Source organism: Melanostigma gelatinosum, assembly GCF_949748355.1.
Source record: "Melanostigma gelatinosum genome assembly, chromosome: 2".
In the NCBI taxonomy this organism is placed as follows: Eukaryota; Metazoa; Chordata; class Actinopteri; order Perciformes; family Zoarcidae; genus Melanostigma; species Melanostigma gelatinosum.
The window spans coordinates 7,193,946-7,211,377 of NC_136635.1; the positions used below are offsets into that span (position 1 = coordinate 7,193,946).

General features: G+C 44.3%; 1 protein-coding gene across 1 annotated transcript in view; it reads right to left on the reverse strand.

Moving 5' to 3' along the window:
• Window positions 1–17,432, reverse strand: part of znf536 (zinc finger protein 536) — a 121,270-nt gene that overhangs the window by 33,442 nt on the left and 70,396 nt on the right. Inside the window, exon 4 of the mRNA XM_079293836.1 lies at window positions 12,290–14,056. Within this exon, the coding sequence (XP_079149962.1) occupies window positions 12,290–14,056 (1,767 nt within the window). The remainder of the gene's footprint in view (window positions 1–12,289; window positions 14,057–17,432) is intronic.

Here is a 17,432-nt window from a genome sequence, read left to right on the forward strand (position 1 = left end):
CGAAGCAAAGTTTAGCAAGGACCAGCAATTGAGGAGAAAGAGAATGTGTGTGTGTGTGTGTGTGTGTGTGTGTGTGTGTAAGTGAGTGAGAGGGGAGGGGGGGTGCGTTGAGGGGGGGCGGCGGCGGGATGACTACCTGCAGAGAGCCGGCGTCCAAATGAGAACATAATAACAACATCAGAGAGCGAGGAGAGGGACTATCTGCGAGATGACAACGGTATGAGAGAGGAGTCACATAATTAAGAAATGCAGAAAGTGTTTTGTCAAAAGTGGCCGTCACTGGCGGAGACAGAGTTTAGCTCGGTGTCTTTACCGTACAGTACCGGAGATAATGAGCCTGGGGGAAAAAAAGAAGAAGAAGAAGTAAAAACAATAAACAGTGAGAGAATCAATTAAATCATTTCAATGAAAAGTTGTGTTCTGTCCACACGAGGATGCCAAGTTGTTGTTTTTTGGGCATTTGTGATGTAGCTGTCCAGTCGGGGGAAAAAAACGAGACACATCTTGGATGGGAAGCAAACAAGAGGGGTGGCAGAGGATGGGAGGGAGGGATAGAGGGGAGATGGGGGGGCACAGAAATAAACCCAACTCCCATCTGATGAGCAGCTTGTACATAACACTGAATCGCCATCTCTCGCCAAGTCTGCTTCTTGATACAGAAACACGATAAAGTGCAGACTTCCCTCCTTGCTCACTTGTCCCGCCCCCCATTCGCTTTTGGCCTGGAAGCACTTCGAGGCCGGTGCCACGGATAATCAGGTGGCTGTTTTGGTCCCCCCCCCCCCCCCCCCCTCCTTCCCCATGACGTTATAATGCAATTAAAGAAGTGGGGAAGTGGAATAAAAAAAGAAAAGAGAAAATAGAAACATTCATCTCTTTTGCGCCCAACAACTACAGGACAGATGATGTGGCCATCTTGAGATCGTTTGTCATCTGTCAGGCGGCGTTGACCTTGCGATGAATGCGGGGGAGAGAGAGAGAGGAGGAGAAGAAGAAGCAAAAACAAAAAGGAAGATACGGGGGAGAGATAGAGGGAGACAGAAAGAGAGAAGGGCTGTTGTTTTCGGTAATAAAGACAACATTTATGCCTTCCATTCGCGCTGCCAGTTAAAAGAGGCACAAACATGGAAATCCATTATGGAACGCTTCTTAAAAGTGTGACCAATCCTTGTTCAGTCAATTAGAGTCTGGAGACTGAGAATATGATGTTTGTCTGTTTAGCCTCCCCGACACATACAGATCAGCGTGGATTTGATTTTTGTTCCCCTCTTCACAGAGACTGAGTGAGGGAGGAGAGAGAAAACAGAGAGAGAGAGAGAGATGGAGAGAGAGAGAGAGATGGAGGGGCAGTGTAGCCAAGCTCTGCTTATCTCTTTTCTTCTCCTCTGCTTTCCCTGCTTTTCTTTTTTTTATCTCCTCCTCTTCCCTCCTCCCATATACAAAAGCATTAATGTGCGCAGCTATGTGCTTTGCCATTGTTCTGTGTTTAAAAGCTTAAAAAGGGGACGTTGTTTGTGTAACTGGCAGGGTTGGCGGCACGCGCGGGCCGCGTCCAAAAAAAGCCTGCGCTTAAAGTTGCTCGGCTGGAAAAAAAGAAATACAAAAATGGTTCCGCATTAAAGAGGGAGCGAGAGAAACAGCAGTTAATAGGAGTGGTTACCCCCAGAATGAGCGGGGATGAGGTTTCACATTAAAAAAGATTTATCTTAAAGTGTGGTGCTAATCCCTTTAGTTTTAATCCCCCCCCACAAACCCCGGACCCTCCGCTCACAGCACCCCTTTTTTTTCATTCCCGCCGAGGCACAATAAAACAACTATAAACCATAGACTTCTTACAATTTCTGGAAAGTGGCGGTCGCACCGCCGCCCTGATTTTACAAGGATTCCCGGCCGGTGAATCACGCAGCTCAGAGGACTCATGTCTGTGTCTCTCTCTCTCGCGGCACATCATTAAACGAAAGGAGGAAGTCACAGGGGCACGGCGGAGGGCAACGAGGACAAAGGGAACGAGAGAAAGAGTGAAGGAGGGGAGCGAGTTTTTTGTTGTTTTTTTTCCGCCGCGAAACCCTGTTTGATGACTATCGCGGGCAGCGGTGATAGGTGGCGGGGAGGTGTTGTCATGCTCTCTGTCACACCCGGCTGTGTCGCACACAAGCTGGATGGATGCCTGTGTCCACTGCAAGCTGCTTGAATGAGGAAGCATATGCCGTGTATGAGAACCTCAGCCCACTTCATGAATATTTGATTCATATTTCCTGTGTGTGGGTGTGTGTGTGTGTGTGTGTGTGTGTGTGTGTGTGGAAGAGAGGAAGGATATTTTTTCCTCTCTCTCTTTCACTTGTCATTGCAAAAAAAACCTCACAAGGCTTACTTTGTGGCATTCTAATCATAATTGCCAATCCTGAATACAAATCTCTCAGCGCTAAACACGTCGAGTGAAATTGAAATGACAAAACGAAGCTCATATAACGGTGTAATCAAAGATACATTCAGGGAGAGGGAAGAAAAAAAGAAGTTGAGCCAGTAAGAGATGAGGATCAGGGGCCAGTTATTAGCTGGGCCGGGGTGTGTGTGTGTGTGTGTGTGGGGGGGGGGGGGGGGGGGGGGACAAAGAGCCCCAGTGTTGGAGGACAGCTTAACACTGAGCCAGTTACTGTACCTTTCAAAACTAATATGTAACCATATCTGTTTTAAAAGGACGATTCATATTACTGTGAATGCATGAGAAAACTTGTTCCCATCCCTGCGACCCAGGAAACTCGATTCCCACTTGTAAACCCCTCTAACACACACATACACACTAAATTGCAGTCCTGGCCTTTTGTGGAAAGCATCCCATTTAAAAAAATAAAAAAGAGACGGGGACATTACATTTTTTGTAATGATGGAAAACATCTTCAGCCTTTCTGACGGGACAAGGGCGGCGATTGTGCTTCATCGTTACTGTGGACCGCTCCAAAGGTCGGCGTGGCCGTGGCCCGGGGCGGACAAGGGCGGCACTGAATGAAAATTGGGTTAAATGTGATCAACTAAGTTATGAATCAGATTAAAATGGATTCCCCTCTGCCTGCTGTTTAACTAGGCAGGAGGAGGAGGAGGAGGAGGGGGGGGGGGGGGTAAAGACAGAGAGTGGCGAGAAGCAGAACAATAGGCCAGTGTTTACTCATGCAAGAGCAAAAGAAAGTCATTGTTTCCGGGGGCTGAAGTCAGTGTGGCAGACGAGTTCCGGTAAGGAGCGGCTCGGAACCGGTCTGCCCTAAAAAGCACGTGGCCTTGCTGTGGATGACCCCTTGCCTCATGCAGGTAACCTCTCTAATCCTGATTAAATCACTGTAATTAGACCAAGCAGTGTTCCTCCACCCACATATTTCCCTCATAAAACAATGCAGCAGTTTAAATCCGGTCGCTGGGATTTGCGACGCAACAATGCAGTTTATATCCATCTCTGCCGAGGAATTAAGTGTATTTTTCTAACCGCTAATGTTATCATGTTGCTGGCTTATTTGTCTCGACGCTCGCTATTCTCTTTTTCTTATTCCCCCCGCGGTTTGAGCTCTCTCCCTCTCTCTCCCTGTGTTTCCTGAGCGCAACTTTGTTTGTTTGTGTCTTATTTATTTGTTTCTCGACGCTTTTTTTGATGTTTAAATCAAACACGTTTTTAGCGAGTGGTCGGGATCATCCTTCGCTACGGGAAAAATAATGTGAGTTATTTGTCTTTAATTGCCACAGAGCTTTTTCAAACACGCCGACTTGCTGTCTATACCTGTGTATGTTTTTTTGTTGTTTTGTTTTTATTAGTATCACTGCATGCCTCCATTGGTGTGGAATAACAGAGGAAATAAAAGTTGACATAGTTTCTTCATTTTTTTTACCCCCCAACCCCCTGTTTCCTCTCTCTCTGCCATGCTCTCTGTTGTTTTTTTATATATCTGTGTTTTTCCTTGAAGTTGCCGCGGCATTGTCTCATTATGTGTCGACTAGCTGTGTAAGTGTAGTTATTATGCCTGTGTGTCTTTGCCTGCCGGTGCTGTTCTCTCTCTCTCTCTCTCTCTCTCTCTCTCTCTCTCTCTCTCTCTCTCTCTCTCTCGCTGTCTCTGCTGTCTCTCTCGGAGGATGAGGAGGCTTTATGAGTACAACTCCTCTGAGGCGTCCTCCTAACATCTCCGGGGCGCCTGGGGAAGGGGGAACGTTGCATTCTTAAGAGGAGCAACTCAAACTGAACAAAGTCTACAGGAGTCGGGGAAGAAAAGAAACAAACAGCAAACTAACGAGATGGGAAGCAGAGATCATGTCAAATATATCGGGTTGGAAGGCCAATTTATAACCCATTGTTTCATGCTGTGCAATATCGAATGCGATGCGCACCAACGGTGGCTATGAGTGTGTGTGTGTGTGTGGGGGGGGAGCAGGCTTGAATATATACATAAAAGCACTTGATTTGCAACACACACACGCACACACACACACACATATATATATATAGTGTGTGTGAATGTGATCCCCAGCTCCCTGTAACCTCCCAGCTCCCACGCTGTCTTCACCCCCGCTTTCCCTATCCTGCTTCTGAAATAATGAATAGAATAATTGTCGTGTAACTTTGCAATCATCCAGCATTTCGTCTCCACTTCCTTTTCAAGGGCAACTCGATACTGCCCCTTCATTCACTGCACTGTACTTCCAGGAAAAGTGATGTGGCCAGTATCATCGGTGGTATTAGCGAATATGTCTGAGAGAGAGCGAGAGGGAACAACGGGAAGAATAGGAAGCCTTTTTTTCAAGAAAAGGGACCTTTCAGTGGGCGCAGCCGTTGATAGCCGGGGAATTAGCGAGGGGGGAAAATATTTTTTGAGTTATCACATCTGCCGAGGAGCAGAGCGAGACAGAGAGTGAGCAACAGGTACCATCCTTGGGGCTTGACAGCAGCTATTACACTTAATTGCTCTTTGAAAACTACACCATTTGCACTTTTGGGTGACACGGTGATAATTCACCTCTGCACAAGTTAAACTGGTAATGTTGTTGCACATGTGAAATAGCACCTCGCCTTTGCCAGTTGTCAAAGCTGTCATCTCGGCGTGGCAGAGGCACGCAAAGAGAGCCGATGGGGGGGAGAAGTGTATCACCAACAGTCGTCTTCCTCTTTTTCTCCTCCTCCTCCTCCTCCTGGGTAAAAAGACGGGCAGACGGCTTAATCACTGGAGGAGCCCGTGCCCTCCAGCAACGAGGAGAGAAAGAAAGACGGAGAGTCGGAGATAAAGAAAAAGGGAGGATCCCGGAGTGTGGGAAAGTGAAATGCAGGGATCTGAGAAGAGAGGAAGGAGCGTTTGGTGGACTCGCTTTTGCTCTGAACAGAGAAACGCCAGGTGGCTGAGATTCAGCCGGTCGGATATTGGGACAAGACTCTGGTTGAAGTTGTCAATGTTAAACTGTTTACAGGAACACAACAAAGACTTTCAGTGTTAAGGAAGACATTTTCGCAAGAAAAAAATGTCAGAATGTGTGTTTTACAATAATGTAAGACCTGCATTTCCTCATATTATTTCAGTCTTAATAATATGATTTCATTCACACCAAGAAATCTGGATCTGGGAATGCGGCAGCATTTAGTAAAAGAAGTGAGACTGGATATTAAAACCCACATTTAGACATTTCTCTTTTCTCTCTGACTTATTCTACCTACTGTGTTCTTTGGGGCAAAGGCAACATTGATACTTTGCCACATGAATATTTGCAATCAGACGCACAAAAAAGGGCAAATTGCACACTCGGCTGCAAACTTCATGAGCTGTAATATCTTTTGTGAATCGGACCTTGAGACGGGGCGGATAGCGGTTGCAAGTCATAGTGCTATCAGCGGGCCGCGAGCCATTCAAGCCTCGCATATTTGGTAAGAAAATAGAACTAACAGTTTATAGCCTCATTGTGCAGCCACAATACAAGGATACATGTATGACAAAGAGTGGAGATGTTCATCTTCTTTTGTTTCATGCATTCTTTTAACCTCTGCACGAGTCTACTGCCTGATCGAACCATCTATCTGTAGCCTCTTCGGATCCTCAATAGATACTGAATGAGACCGTAAGACCGCACTAGGATTCTCGGGTGTCACCTTTCTGAACTTTCAGCGATACTTTTAAGTGCACAGAATAATTGCCGCTGTGCAGGTAAGCTATCCGTCGAGCTCATTAGTAAACACAGGGGTGTCTGGGAGCAATAAGTACCTCAGGCCTTTTCCACTTGTCAAAGCATTGTGTGTGAATGTTTATGTGTGTGTGCACATGTTTGCTAGAGACAAACAGCAACCAAATTCATGGTAATTAACCACCTGATGAGGACAGTATTATTGGCAATTACCAGGTTTTGCATTATCACAAGTTTTAAATGTGTGTGTGTGTGTTTGGGGGTCTGAGTGTGTATGCATGTCTGCAGATGTGTGGGCTTAAATATCAATCAGACAGAACAGAACAGAGATGAATTAAAAAAAGGATGGAGTCAAGTTGTGTGGAGAGAGGAGACTGTCCTCCCCCCAAAAAACCGACCCGGCAGGTCATTAGTACAAACAACTCCATGTTTACGTATATTTTCTACAAATGTTAATCGATTTGTGTAACATACTTAACTTACGTTACGTACTCATTGGAACCCAAGCCACGATGTTTCCCTAAACCGAACCAAACTTTGACCATTTCACAGCCTTACCGGCCTGACCCTTACATAGGTACGAGGACGCGCTGGTCAGGTTTAGTAAAACATCACGGTTTGGACTGAAATAAGTTTGTTACGCAATTTAAGTTACAGACGTAAATCTAAATAAGTGAACGTTTACTTTTTGTTCGACTGCTTTACCTTTTTACAGCTCTTTAAAAACAAGAATTTGTCAAATGAAACATTGTTTCATTTACATAAAAAGGAGGGCCCCAAATGAAGGCATTGTATTCATCCGAACTGTTTTAAAAATCCAATTTAGGACAACTTCCTAACTAGCTTTAAGGACACATGCACAGGCAGGTGTAAACGTGAGCTACATTCAGAGGCAGAGGCGAGGATTTACTGTCTGCCCCACTGACATACAATTTACATTTTATTCAAAGACAAAGACATCTTTGATTTTTGCATAAAACCCTCATTATCTCCAGTCGGAATTAAAACATCAAATCAAGAACAATGAAATATGAATGTATATTATATAAGCATATATAAATCGGGGTTAATAAAGGGTTACATCATGGAACATTGGTTGAAATCAAAAGAAAAAGAGAAGCAAACTGGAGCAGGACATAAATGATGAAGCTGATGAATCTTAGTTCATTTAGAGAGTTCGCTTCGTGATTGCAAATAAAATCAGTGTCAGCTTTATTCTTGCTGTTTGTAACAAAAAGAGAAATCAGAGTGATCTCACGTCCTCTCGAAGGTTCAAATCAAATGCAAATAGTAGGCTAAAAATAACCAGTTATGAATTACTGTGAACATTTAGCTTCAGCAACATATTAATCATCATGTCCAATGATATTTTGTACAATCCTTCTGAACCATGTCTCAGATGGTGTGCTGTCATCTAGGATCTATTCTTAAATAATTTAAGAGACGCCAGGAGCTCTCAGAGACTAAATTCATTAGCTTCTATTACTGAGTTTGTGAATAGTAGCAACAACTTTTCCTTTCTATCTTTCAGTTGAATCCAAATATTCATATTTTAGCAATTTGATAAATGCAGGCCCAGGACTCAACAATTCCTTACAACTGTTTGTGTGTACAGACACCAGCCTGTGTGTGTGTGTGTGTAGAGCTTCATTTGCCATGTCTACCTTTCTTCCACTTAAACCAGATGAAGTGAAAATCACATCACTAATGCCAACTGTGATCCAATACATCTGCGCTTCACAGCGAGACCACCTATCCCACCATGTCTTTAATTGCCACCCACACACACACACACACACACACACCCCCACACACACAAACACACACACACACACACACACACACACACACACACACACACACACACACACACACACACACACACACACACACACACAAACATCATCTTGTTATTGCACTTTCCTCTGAAAGTATGCCTCTGAATCTTCTCCTCCTTTTGATATATATGTGTGTGTGTGTGTGTGTGTGTGGTCTGTACATGTCTTACACATTGTTCTCATATGACCTCAGTACTCATGGGTTCAAATCCCTCACAATGACGGCAGAAGAGAGAACATTACTTCTGACAGAGGTAATTGGCCACCAGTGACACAAGCAGTGCTGTATTTCAGATGCAACCTCCTTAACCCAGTGCGCACGCACGAACACACACACACACACACACACACACACACACACAAAGTTACAGTTACAATTTAGGATTGTCGGATAAAAGGGCCAATGACGTCGAAGCAAGACTGCATGGGGGGAAAGTAAAATAGATTATATCTACCATTATTTACCTTATATATAAAGCAAGGAATCTCTTCCTGTCTTTTGCAAAGGCCGATAACCATTCATCTGATCTACTTCAGACTTAGCGTGTGTATCGACAACACTGCAATCGTACAGAGTTTTACATTCAGAGCCCACGCAAAGTGCCCAGCAATTAAGCCTCAGGGTTTCTCCCCTTTGTCGGACATTTTGTCATTGATTATTACATGTGGTATCTGCTTGTCAATCATCCTGTCAGTGTCTCTGCCTCAATCTCAACGTTTTGTGAGAGCCGTCCTGTATTGAAGAAAGTGTTTTGCCAGTAAAGCTGAGCAGCTGCTTCATTTAATTATTATATGGTTACATGTTATCTATATTTCTTAGAATGCCTCTCAACAATCACTGTAGACTATTTTCTTGCGATCAAACAAACACAGGACTTTCACACAGTAGAACGCTGTTTGAGTCCTGTGTGGAACCAAAAGTCAACTTTGACTTATTTGGGTTTGCCTTCGTAACGGCAATGATTTAACAAGCAGACTTATCTTAAGCCAAACCCAGATTTTTTACTGAACCTAACAAAGAAGTTGGCACAATATACAACGTTTACAACTTCGACCATAATCTAGGAGGAACCCCATTTCCATTGAGGCGTAATTGAGGATGCAATTGAGTTGTATGGGAACGTAATTTTGCACAAGACAGGGTTGAACTGAGGCAGCACCATAAACATTCATCCTCTCAAAAATAAGCTTATTTTACTGTCATCTAATGTGTGTACAGGAGGTGACTCTCTCTGAGTTATCCCCAACAAACACCAACAGCACTTATGTGGAGAACTATAGAGCTCAATGTGAGAGTACTTGTTAATTGGAAGCAATGGGTCTAATTGATGGGAGAATATACAGCCATCCCCTCTCCTCTTTCTCTCTCCTGTCCACCAACTCTCTGTTTATGGAGCCCACTTCTCAAAATTGCGAGAGGTGCTCGGCTACGAGCTCTGCATTTTCTCCTCTGGAATCCTCAACGCACTCGTCCAAGTCCTACACCGCTATCAACACTTCCTCTCTCCCAGCTTGTCAATCTCAACCTTCCACAGTCCCGGCACACATTTAATATATTAAATGAGCGAGGGGGCTGAGGTAATGTAAGTAATACGATGTGAGGAGCAATGTTCGCAAGCAGTCGTGCCATGTACAGCACTGTTTGAATAATGTAATACTTCAAGTTTGATAATGTATGGCTATAGATAGGTCTCCACTGCAGCCAAGTATTGATTGCGTTAAGCACATCTACAGTACAGCAAATGGTGCGGGTTGGTATCAGTCTTTACACGGTGTACAGTACCTCAGTAACCAGATACCTTGTCTGATTACAGAAGTCTCAGGGCCAGTGCTGCTGTTAATGACATTTATTGATAAATCCAATTCCTGGACCAATTTAGGGAGGTGCGCTTTAATACAGATGCGTGGATGTGTGTGGATCCTTCTATGTGTGCATCTGGTGCGTGTCAGAGTACAAGTAGATTCATGTGCATTGTAACCCTTTCCCCCCCTCTTCTGGGTATACTAATGAAGAGACGGCCACTCCAGACGCGCGGCGCGTGCCCTACAACGGCTACCGCAGATTCAAGGGAGAATTTCGATATTAATGATTTATGCTGTATTTGCATACAAACCTAATGCAAACCCACTCCAGATAATCACATTTTGCCAGGTCTGAATTGGGTTTTTGCGGCTGTCTTTGCTGCCCCCACCTTCTCTGCCCCCTGAATAACAGTGGAATGTGGGTGAACCTCCCCCCCCCCCCCCCAACACAAGGGGTTTACAAGTGGACACATAAAGAGGGGCTGTAATAGTGCATTTTGCTGTGAAACAAGAGTGTCTATTTTCCCATCCAATCTTTGTGGTACAACAGCAGTGTGTGTAGCAGAACTGGCGGCAGTCACAGTAGCAGTGATAGTGGTGACGATGGTCAGCCACACAGCACTGACATAGACTACAGAACTCCGTTCCCATACGACTAAAATGCATTCTCAATTGGTTTTTCGAGGAGAGCCATGGAAGAGTTAACACTGACACACAAACAGAAACATATTTGTTAGCGTGTGGTGAGAAAGACCTCACATATCACTCGATTCTTTTCCTTTCATTGTGGTCCGTTGTGAATTCACCGTGCCCTTTACTACACATGTACGACTGCTCAAGGCTTCAGAAGTCGCCCCAATGTAACGTCAAGCTCAGTACAACAACTCATTCATATTCATTTTCAAGCAGCGTGACTCGATTTGACTTGTTTACTTTCATATTTTTATATGTTTCTATGCTATCGAGCTGGAGATCTGAATGGTGAATATCCGTTGCCAAGAAGTTGCAGACATAAGAACTTGTTGGGTTTTTTAATTACAATCAGATGAGGACAAACTAACAGCAAGTAAGAAAGGCTTTTGTTCCACAGAGGAAGAGCTTATCTATAAAGGTCAAGCATTCCTAGTTACAAAGGGAAGTGTCAACATTACATAGTTTAAGACAATAAGTAGCGCGTTCTCACACAAACAGGCACCTCTCTGTTAAAGGAAACATATAGTTATATATCAATCTTGTATGGTTAAAATTCTTCCATAACGTTAAGCTATGCAGAGAGCCTGGCTCCATGACAACGGACAATATTTTGTCGGATGGAAAGGTCAGATGAACACATGTGGCTGCATTGCTTCATTAACGGAGGCGTTACTATTATCATAGATTATTGTGTCTACTGTGCCTTGATGAATGTATGCCTCTAGACATACACTCTCACATTTCACTGGCCAAATCTCACTTGATTTTGTCATACACAAAATGAAAATGATTTATGATTGTGTCATTGGGCAATACTGAAACTAACAGTGAGGCAAAAAATAGTAAAGATATATATATTTTTTTCTTGATTAAATCTGACAAAATAAGCAAAATATGACAATCTGTCTAAGGGACTGCAGTTGAGTAAACATTGTAGCTACAACATACTGTATCTGGCAGTTAATGAATGTGAAAAAATAAACCGTATTATGTTTTCTACTTTGAATCAAATATGGGCCATTGCTTGCTCACTCTCAATAAATGACTCTCAATTTTCGAACATGAAGGAGTTGTCACTGACCGGAGCTAAGAAATCTCTCTCTTTGTAATAGTATGTTTGAAAGGTCAACACCAACTATAGGTTTGAACTTTCCTCCTACAGACAGACTTTAGCCCCTAAATAGCGAAAAAAGGGTTGTAAAAAAAAAATAGAGAAATAAGAAAAAAGCATTTCCTTCTCCAGTCTCAAGGAGCGGCTGTAACCTTAGCAGAATCATGAAAGTTGACAGTTCATTTTTCACAGGGTCATAGATCGACGAGTCTTAAAAAGTAATGGGCTTTTGGGAGCCGGCTTTATGAGAGCTAAGATAGTTAAGAGACATGTGGAGGAGATGGCAAGGGGAGCTGAGGTCCTGCTCTTACTCATCCAGGGTTATTCCCTCCATGCTGCGGAGCGGGAGGGAGGCGCTGCACTTCCAGTAATATAAACGTGTAATAAAGATTAATCTGTTGCTAGTCGGCAGGCTGATAGCTTCTAAACCTGCTTGAAATAAGGCTGAAATCACTTCAGAGCCAATCTCAAGACCTTTAGTGAGTGTGTGAGATTTCTTTGTGGGTGTCAGGGAAAAAAATGTATGTGTTCGTCTTGTGTGTTTAGTGTTGATGTGTATGAAGTGCTGGAAAAATTAAATTTGTGTTTCTAACACATATGTATTCATGACTTTTTATGTGTGTGGTTTTCGGCTGAAGTGTCTGGATATCTGTGTGTGTGCTTTACAGCTGTTATAGTTCCAGTAGGGGTTAAACACACTCACCAGGTGCATCTGGCCTCTTCATGCCCCCTGTGGGTGCTCCGCCTCCCAGGCCGTTGAATGCGGGGATGTTGTCATTGCTGTAGGCTCTGAGGACAGACAGCATGTTCATCTGCTGCTCTAGGTGGGTGTGCTGCTCAGTCTTCAACAGTCCTGGGGGACCTCCAGGAGACAGGAGGGCCAGGCCCTGCTGCCACTGCTTCTCCAGTGGCAAAGCTTGGTTCTTGGTTTGGGGAACCAGAGAATATGGTGTCATGGCGGAGGAAGAAGCAGCCAAACCACCTCCACCCCTTGGGGGCAGAGAGAAGTTGTCTTGGAGCTGTTTGGAGTGGTTCTGGAAGCGGTCTGAAGTCGGACTTCCATCTTCCTCTCTCTCCACGTCCATTTGCCCATCCTCATCTCTTTCCTCCTCCTCTTCAGCCACTCCTCTCTCCTCTTCCTCTTCAGCGGTGTGATTGTGTTGCTGCTGTCTTTTGGGGGTGGTTGAGGGGGTGTCACTGGCACTGTGTCCCCCGGCCTTTGCAACCTCATCATCTGATCCAGCCTGGTCCTCTTCGGTGTCTCCACGGGAGCCCCTATTAGCAATCTGGTCATCCCCAGCTGAAGCTGCTCCACCAAAGGCCCGTGTGGGTAGGTCCATACCCTGCTCTGCAGGGGCTAAATACGCTTGAAGGCCCTGGTTGACCCTCTGGGATCCATCATACAAGCCACCAAACCGCCTGTAGAAGTCACTCTGGAAGGGATTGTAGGGCTGGTCGATGTGGTTGTTCCAGCCTCCCTGGATTTTCTCCCCATTTCTGTCTCCGTCTTTGTCAAGGGCCATACCAGAGGTCTTGGTGTTGGAGGAGTGAATGATGGAGGTGGTGGGAGAGTTCTCTCCATGAAGCTCCTTGCCTGTATCCGACCGCTGCTGTTGGGCCTTACCCAGGTGGTTGGCCTGGAGGTGCAGAGCCATGATCTCGAATGAGGAGGTGGAGTAGGAGCAGAAGAGGCAGCCATGCCACGCCACATTATCATGGATGGTGACTGAAGAGCCAGGGAGGGACCCGGATGCAGACTCAGGCCGGACTGACACAGACAGATCAAGTGGTTCATACTGGGACCCAGGTTTACCAGGCTGTGAGTTCTGTTTGGCTTCAGTCTTGTCTTCTCTTTCCTGGTCAGCCGAAACGGCCCGCTTTGCTTTGGGCTCGCCATTGTCATGGTAGCACTGGGCCTGGAGCTGGACTGAACTCTGGTTGTCCTTCATGTCCTTCTTCATGGAGCTGAGGACAAAGCTGTCCATGAAGGCCTGGAGAGAACCTTGAAAGTGGACCCCGTTTCCCATCATGCTTTGGTAAGCCCTGCTTAAATCGGAGAAGTTATCTGGCCCTGTTGAGACGAGGGCAGACGGGCCATCAGCAGTCTTCATGTTCTCAGTTGAAGAGGCGGAGTCAAAGCGGCGGTCCCCACGCTCACGATCTCGGTCATGCGGAGACATCATGCCAGCCGATGCCCACTGATGTGGCAGCATTGGACCTGCCCTGAAGTCTAGGTTGGGAGGCATGCTCTTGAAGACATTACGGAGGACATCTGGTCGGGCAAAGACGCCGCCACCGGTTGTCTTCCCTTGATCCTCTTTGTGGTCAGAAGAAGGGGTGTGGCAAGAGGATGGGCCTGAGGTGGTGGAACCATTTTGACGCTCGCGGTGGTGGCGCTCCAGGTGGTACTTCAGACTGGCAGACTGGGTGCCGGCATAGTCACAATGAGGGCACCGGTAGGGTTTCTCTCCTGAGAGGCCGAGAACGAGAAAGAGAAACAGAAAGGGAAAGACAGGGAATAAAGTGAATAATTAACCTGATTATTAGATTGACTGGATATCAAAATCTATCTATTGGAGCAGGGAATGTGGACCCTAGGGTCATGTAACCTCCCTGAACAAAGAAAATTAGGTCAAATGGGTAGAGCTCACAAAAAAAGATGTGCATTTCATTGACTACTATGGCAATTGCCTTGCTTTTAGTTGGCATAAAAACAAATGCATTTTCTAACTCTTTAAAAAAGGATGAGGGAAGACAGAAAAATGAATGAATATAGAAAGCAGAAGTTTATAAATAAAAACAACTAAAGCACAGAATGAAATAAAATACAACACAAAGTGATCATGAACAGTCTTTAGTCTTCCACAGACTCTGTGTGTGTGTGTGTTGTGACGGGGGTAGGGTTGTGGAATAGGCATCTGAATGTGGGTCGATCCAGCTCAATCCAGCCCCGCCAAGTGAGGCATCACTCACATCAACACCGTAAAAAAAAAACATTACACCATATGGTGCTTTCAGTCCACTACAAGAGATAATATTTTCAACTGACAACAAACTGTCTCGATGCTATCTGTGTTTGCGCGGGTAAGGGCTGGGGCTGAGGGTGCGGCTCAGTCTGTTTGTGTCTGTGTGTGTGTGTGTGCATCTGTGCATGGATGTGTGTGCATGCAGTGGGGTCATCATGCCTCTGTTCTGGCCTTGCTTGCTGTCACGCCTGTGCCTCGGCGATGAGAGTGCAATTTCTGGGTCATTCCCTATTTGCAGTTTATCTCGAGAAGCATAAATCAGCCAGAGCACAGCATCTCCCCGACTACTGGAATACAATATGGATGATACGCTACGATGCAAAAATAAGTCATTGAGTATTTGGGAAAAAAAGAAAAAAAGAAATGTGCCGGTGACATATGTGAACCACATGCTTGTGAGTTTCCTATGATTAAGAACAATGTGGGTCACTACAGGATACACAGATCAAAGAGAGTTACACTACGGTAAAAGAGGGCTGAATCCGTTGTGTAACATTTACATATATGTATTTGTGCTGCACATCCATATTAATGAATATTCTTGATAATGGTATAACACCAGCATTATTCTGCCAGAAGTGGATCTTCCATTGGAATGATACTTATGTTGAAATAGAACACATCCTGCTTGCAATTATAATAGGCTTGGAGTCTGAGCCAGATTTGGATTCATTAAACAATGAACAGAGAGGGAAAAAATGCTAAGCTGGATTCTTTTTTTTAATATATACATATAAAAAGTTCCCAGAGTGGAATTTCTGTTCGAGGGATAAGAGTGACTGAGTGAAAAGAGAGGGGGATTGGTGGAAAAAGAACAAAAAAGGATGATTGTAATGTTTTGTGTGTATGCACATTTCTATATACAAGTATAGGGCCATAAACTGTTTAGATTATACACATGGAAACCATTTTATAAAAGAAAAAAAAGGCATTGTTACGCAAGGCTGGTTTGAATGATTTAAGTCGGGCTGTGTAGTAAATCATGGATATAATTAGCAAATGGCATACTGCTCAAGTAATTTATCATTATTTAGAGGGCAGCATTCCAGAAAAAGACTGCGATCTGCAGACCTACTGCAGAGTTCTCAAATAAAGGGCCACAAACACCAACTCAATACAATATTGATATAAGAGAGAAACGAATAGGAGGGTGTACAAAAGAAAATTGAAGGTGGAAACGCTGAAGAGGAGTAGAGAGAAAGACGAAGAGAGACAAAAAAGGGAAAGAGAGAGCGTGCAGAGAGTCAGATAGCCCTGATATCTTTTATCTTACGCTAGAGTGGCTATGAAGCATAGAGTATATTTAAAATAAACCATACGAGATGAGCTTTTAACCCAATAAGTGCTTCTCCTGTGTGCTGCCGAACAGAGGCTCTGTGCTGATTCAATAAGGAAACGTCCCTGATGCAAATGATCATTCTCAATTCCTCTAACTGGACAAAATGATATTCTAGGAGCCAAATTAGACAGAAATTAGACTGATCTGATCTTTTTTTCTGCCTCTGTCTTTTCTTTCCTTATAAGAGGTTGTTAATGTTCATGTGGTGGGGGGGAGGAAGGGGGGGGGCGTTAGATTAATGTACTATCTACATGTCTAAAATGAGAATGAAAAGCACAGAAGAGTTGTGTGTTCACTCTCTTTTGATGTTGACTGAGGAAGGCAAACTGAAAATAAATACAAATGCCCTCAGAGAGCCATCAGTTTATTCTACTTTTCCATTAAAATTATGCATTTAAATATATCTGGAGAAAGCGAGACAGACAACAAGTGCATTTCTGCATCTACTTGTGTCTACGTACTTGTGTGTGTGTGTGTGTGTGTGTGTGTGTGTGTGTGTGTGTGTGTGTGTGTGTGCGCCATTTGGAATGTGTGCGAACACATGTTTATGCATGCTTGTCGGCCTGAGTCTGTGTGTATGTATGTGTGTGTGTGTGTGTGTGTGTGTGTGTGTGCGTGTGTTTGTGTCTTAGAGGGCCATTTGGACTGGCTAAGACATCTGCTCCATCATACGTCAGGGGCCTGGTGTGACATCTGGGGAATATACTGTATCCTGCCTTGCAACATTACACACAATTTACTGCTAAAGGTCATTATGTACCCGTTAATCCACTTTTAATTGATATCAGCGCAAACAGCACAACCTCCCAGCCACATGACAGATCACTGCCGCCGCAAAACCAGAAAATTGCTATTTGGGAGTTAAAAATAGAACGGTAAACTTTTTGCTGATGTCCGTCTTGGCTTTGTTGGACAACTTTGGACATTTTGTTCCTGCCAAAGGTGAACGATAGAAGGGTAAAAAAAATAAATGCACCACTGCGGCTTTCTAGAATTCATAAACATCTAAGTGACACCTCTGTGGCTATAAATCATCCGTCTCCTGATTGCTGTACTGGGATCTGCTCCTCCATAGTATGTTTTCACTTCATGCTGTATGTACTGATTTCATCTGGCTTTGTGTGAACTGTGACAGCGCCATAGAAACAAGTAAAGATAAATACCACAGACCTGTACAGAGAGGCATTTAAAATGGCTTAATAGATATGACATACTGGAAGATGAATTTCCATTTGGCCGGAAGGATGAAAAAAAACACACATGTTTGAGAGAAGTAATAATTGCTAGAAGCTGTTTTACATCTGTTTCAAGTAGATGTGCTTAAGTTTGTGGTTAGTGGTGAATTGAGAATGCCTCTAATGCTGTCAGGGTTAACTGTTCAACTGCTTCAGAGGTGAAAGTGCACTTGTACATACAATCAGGAACTTGGGATGGATGTGCCCACCCAATGGCAAAAGTGAGGCATTAAAAGGATAAGGCTG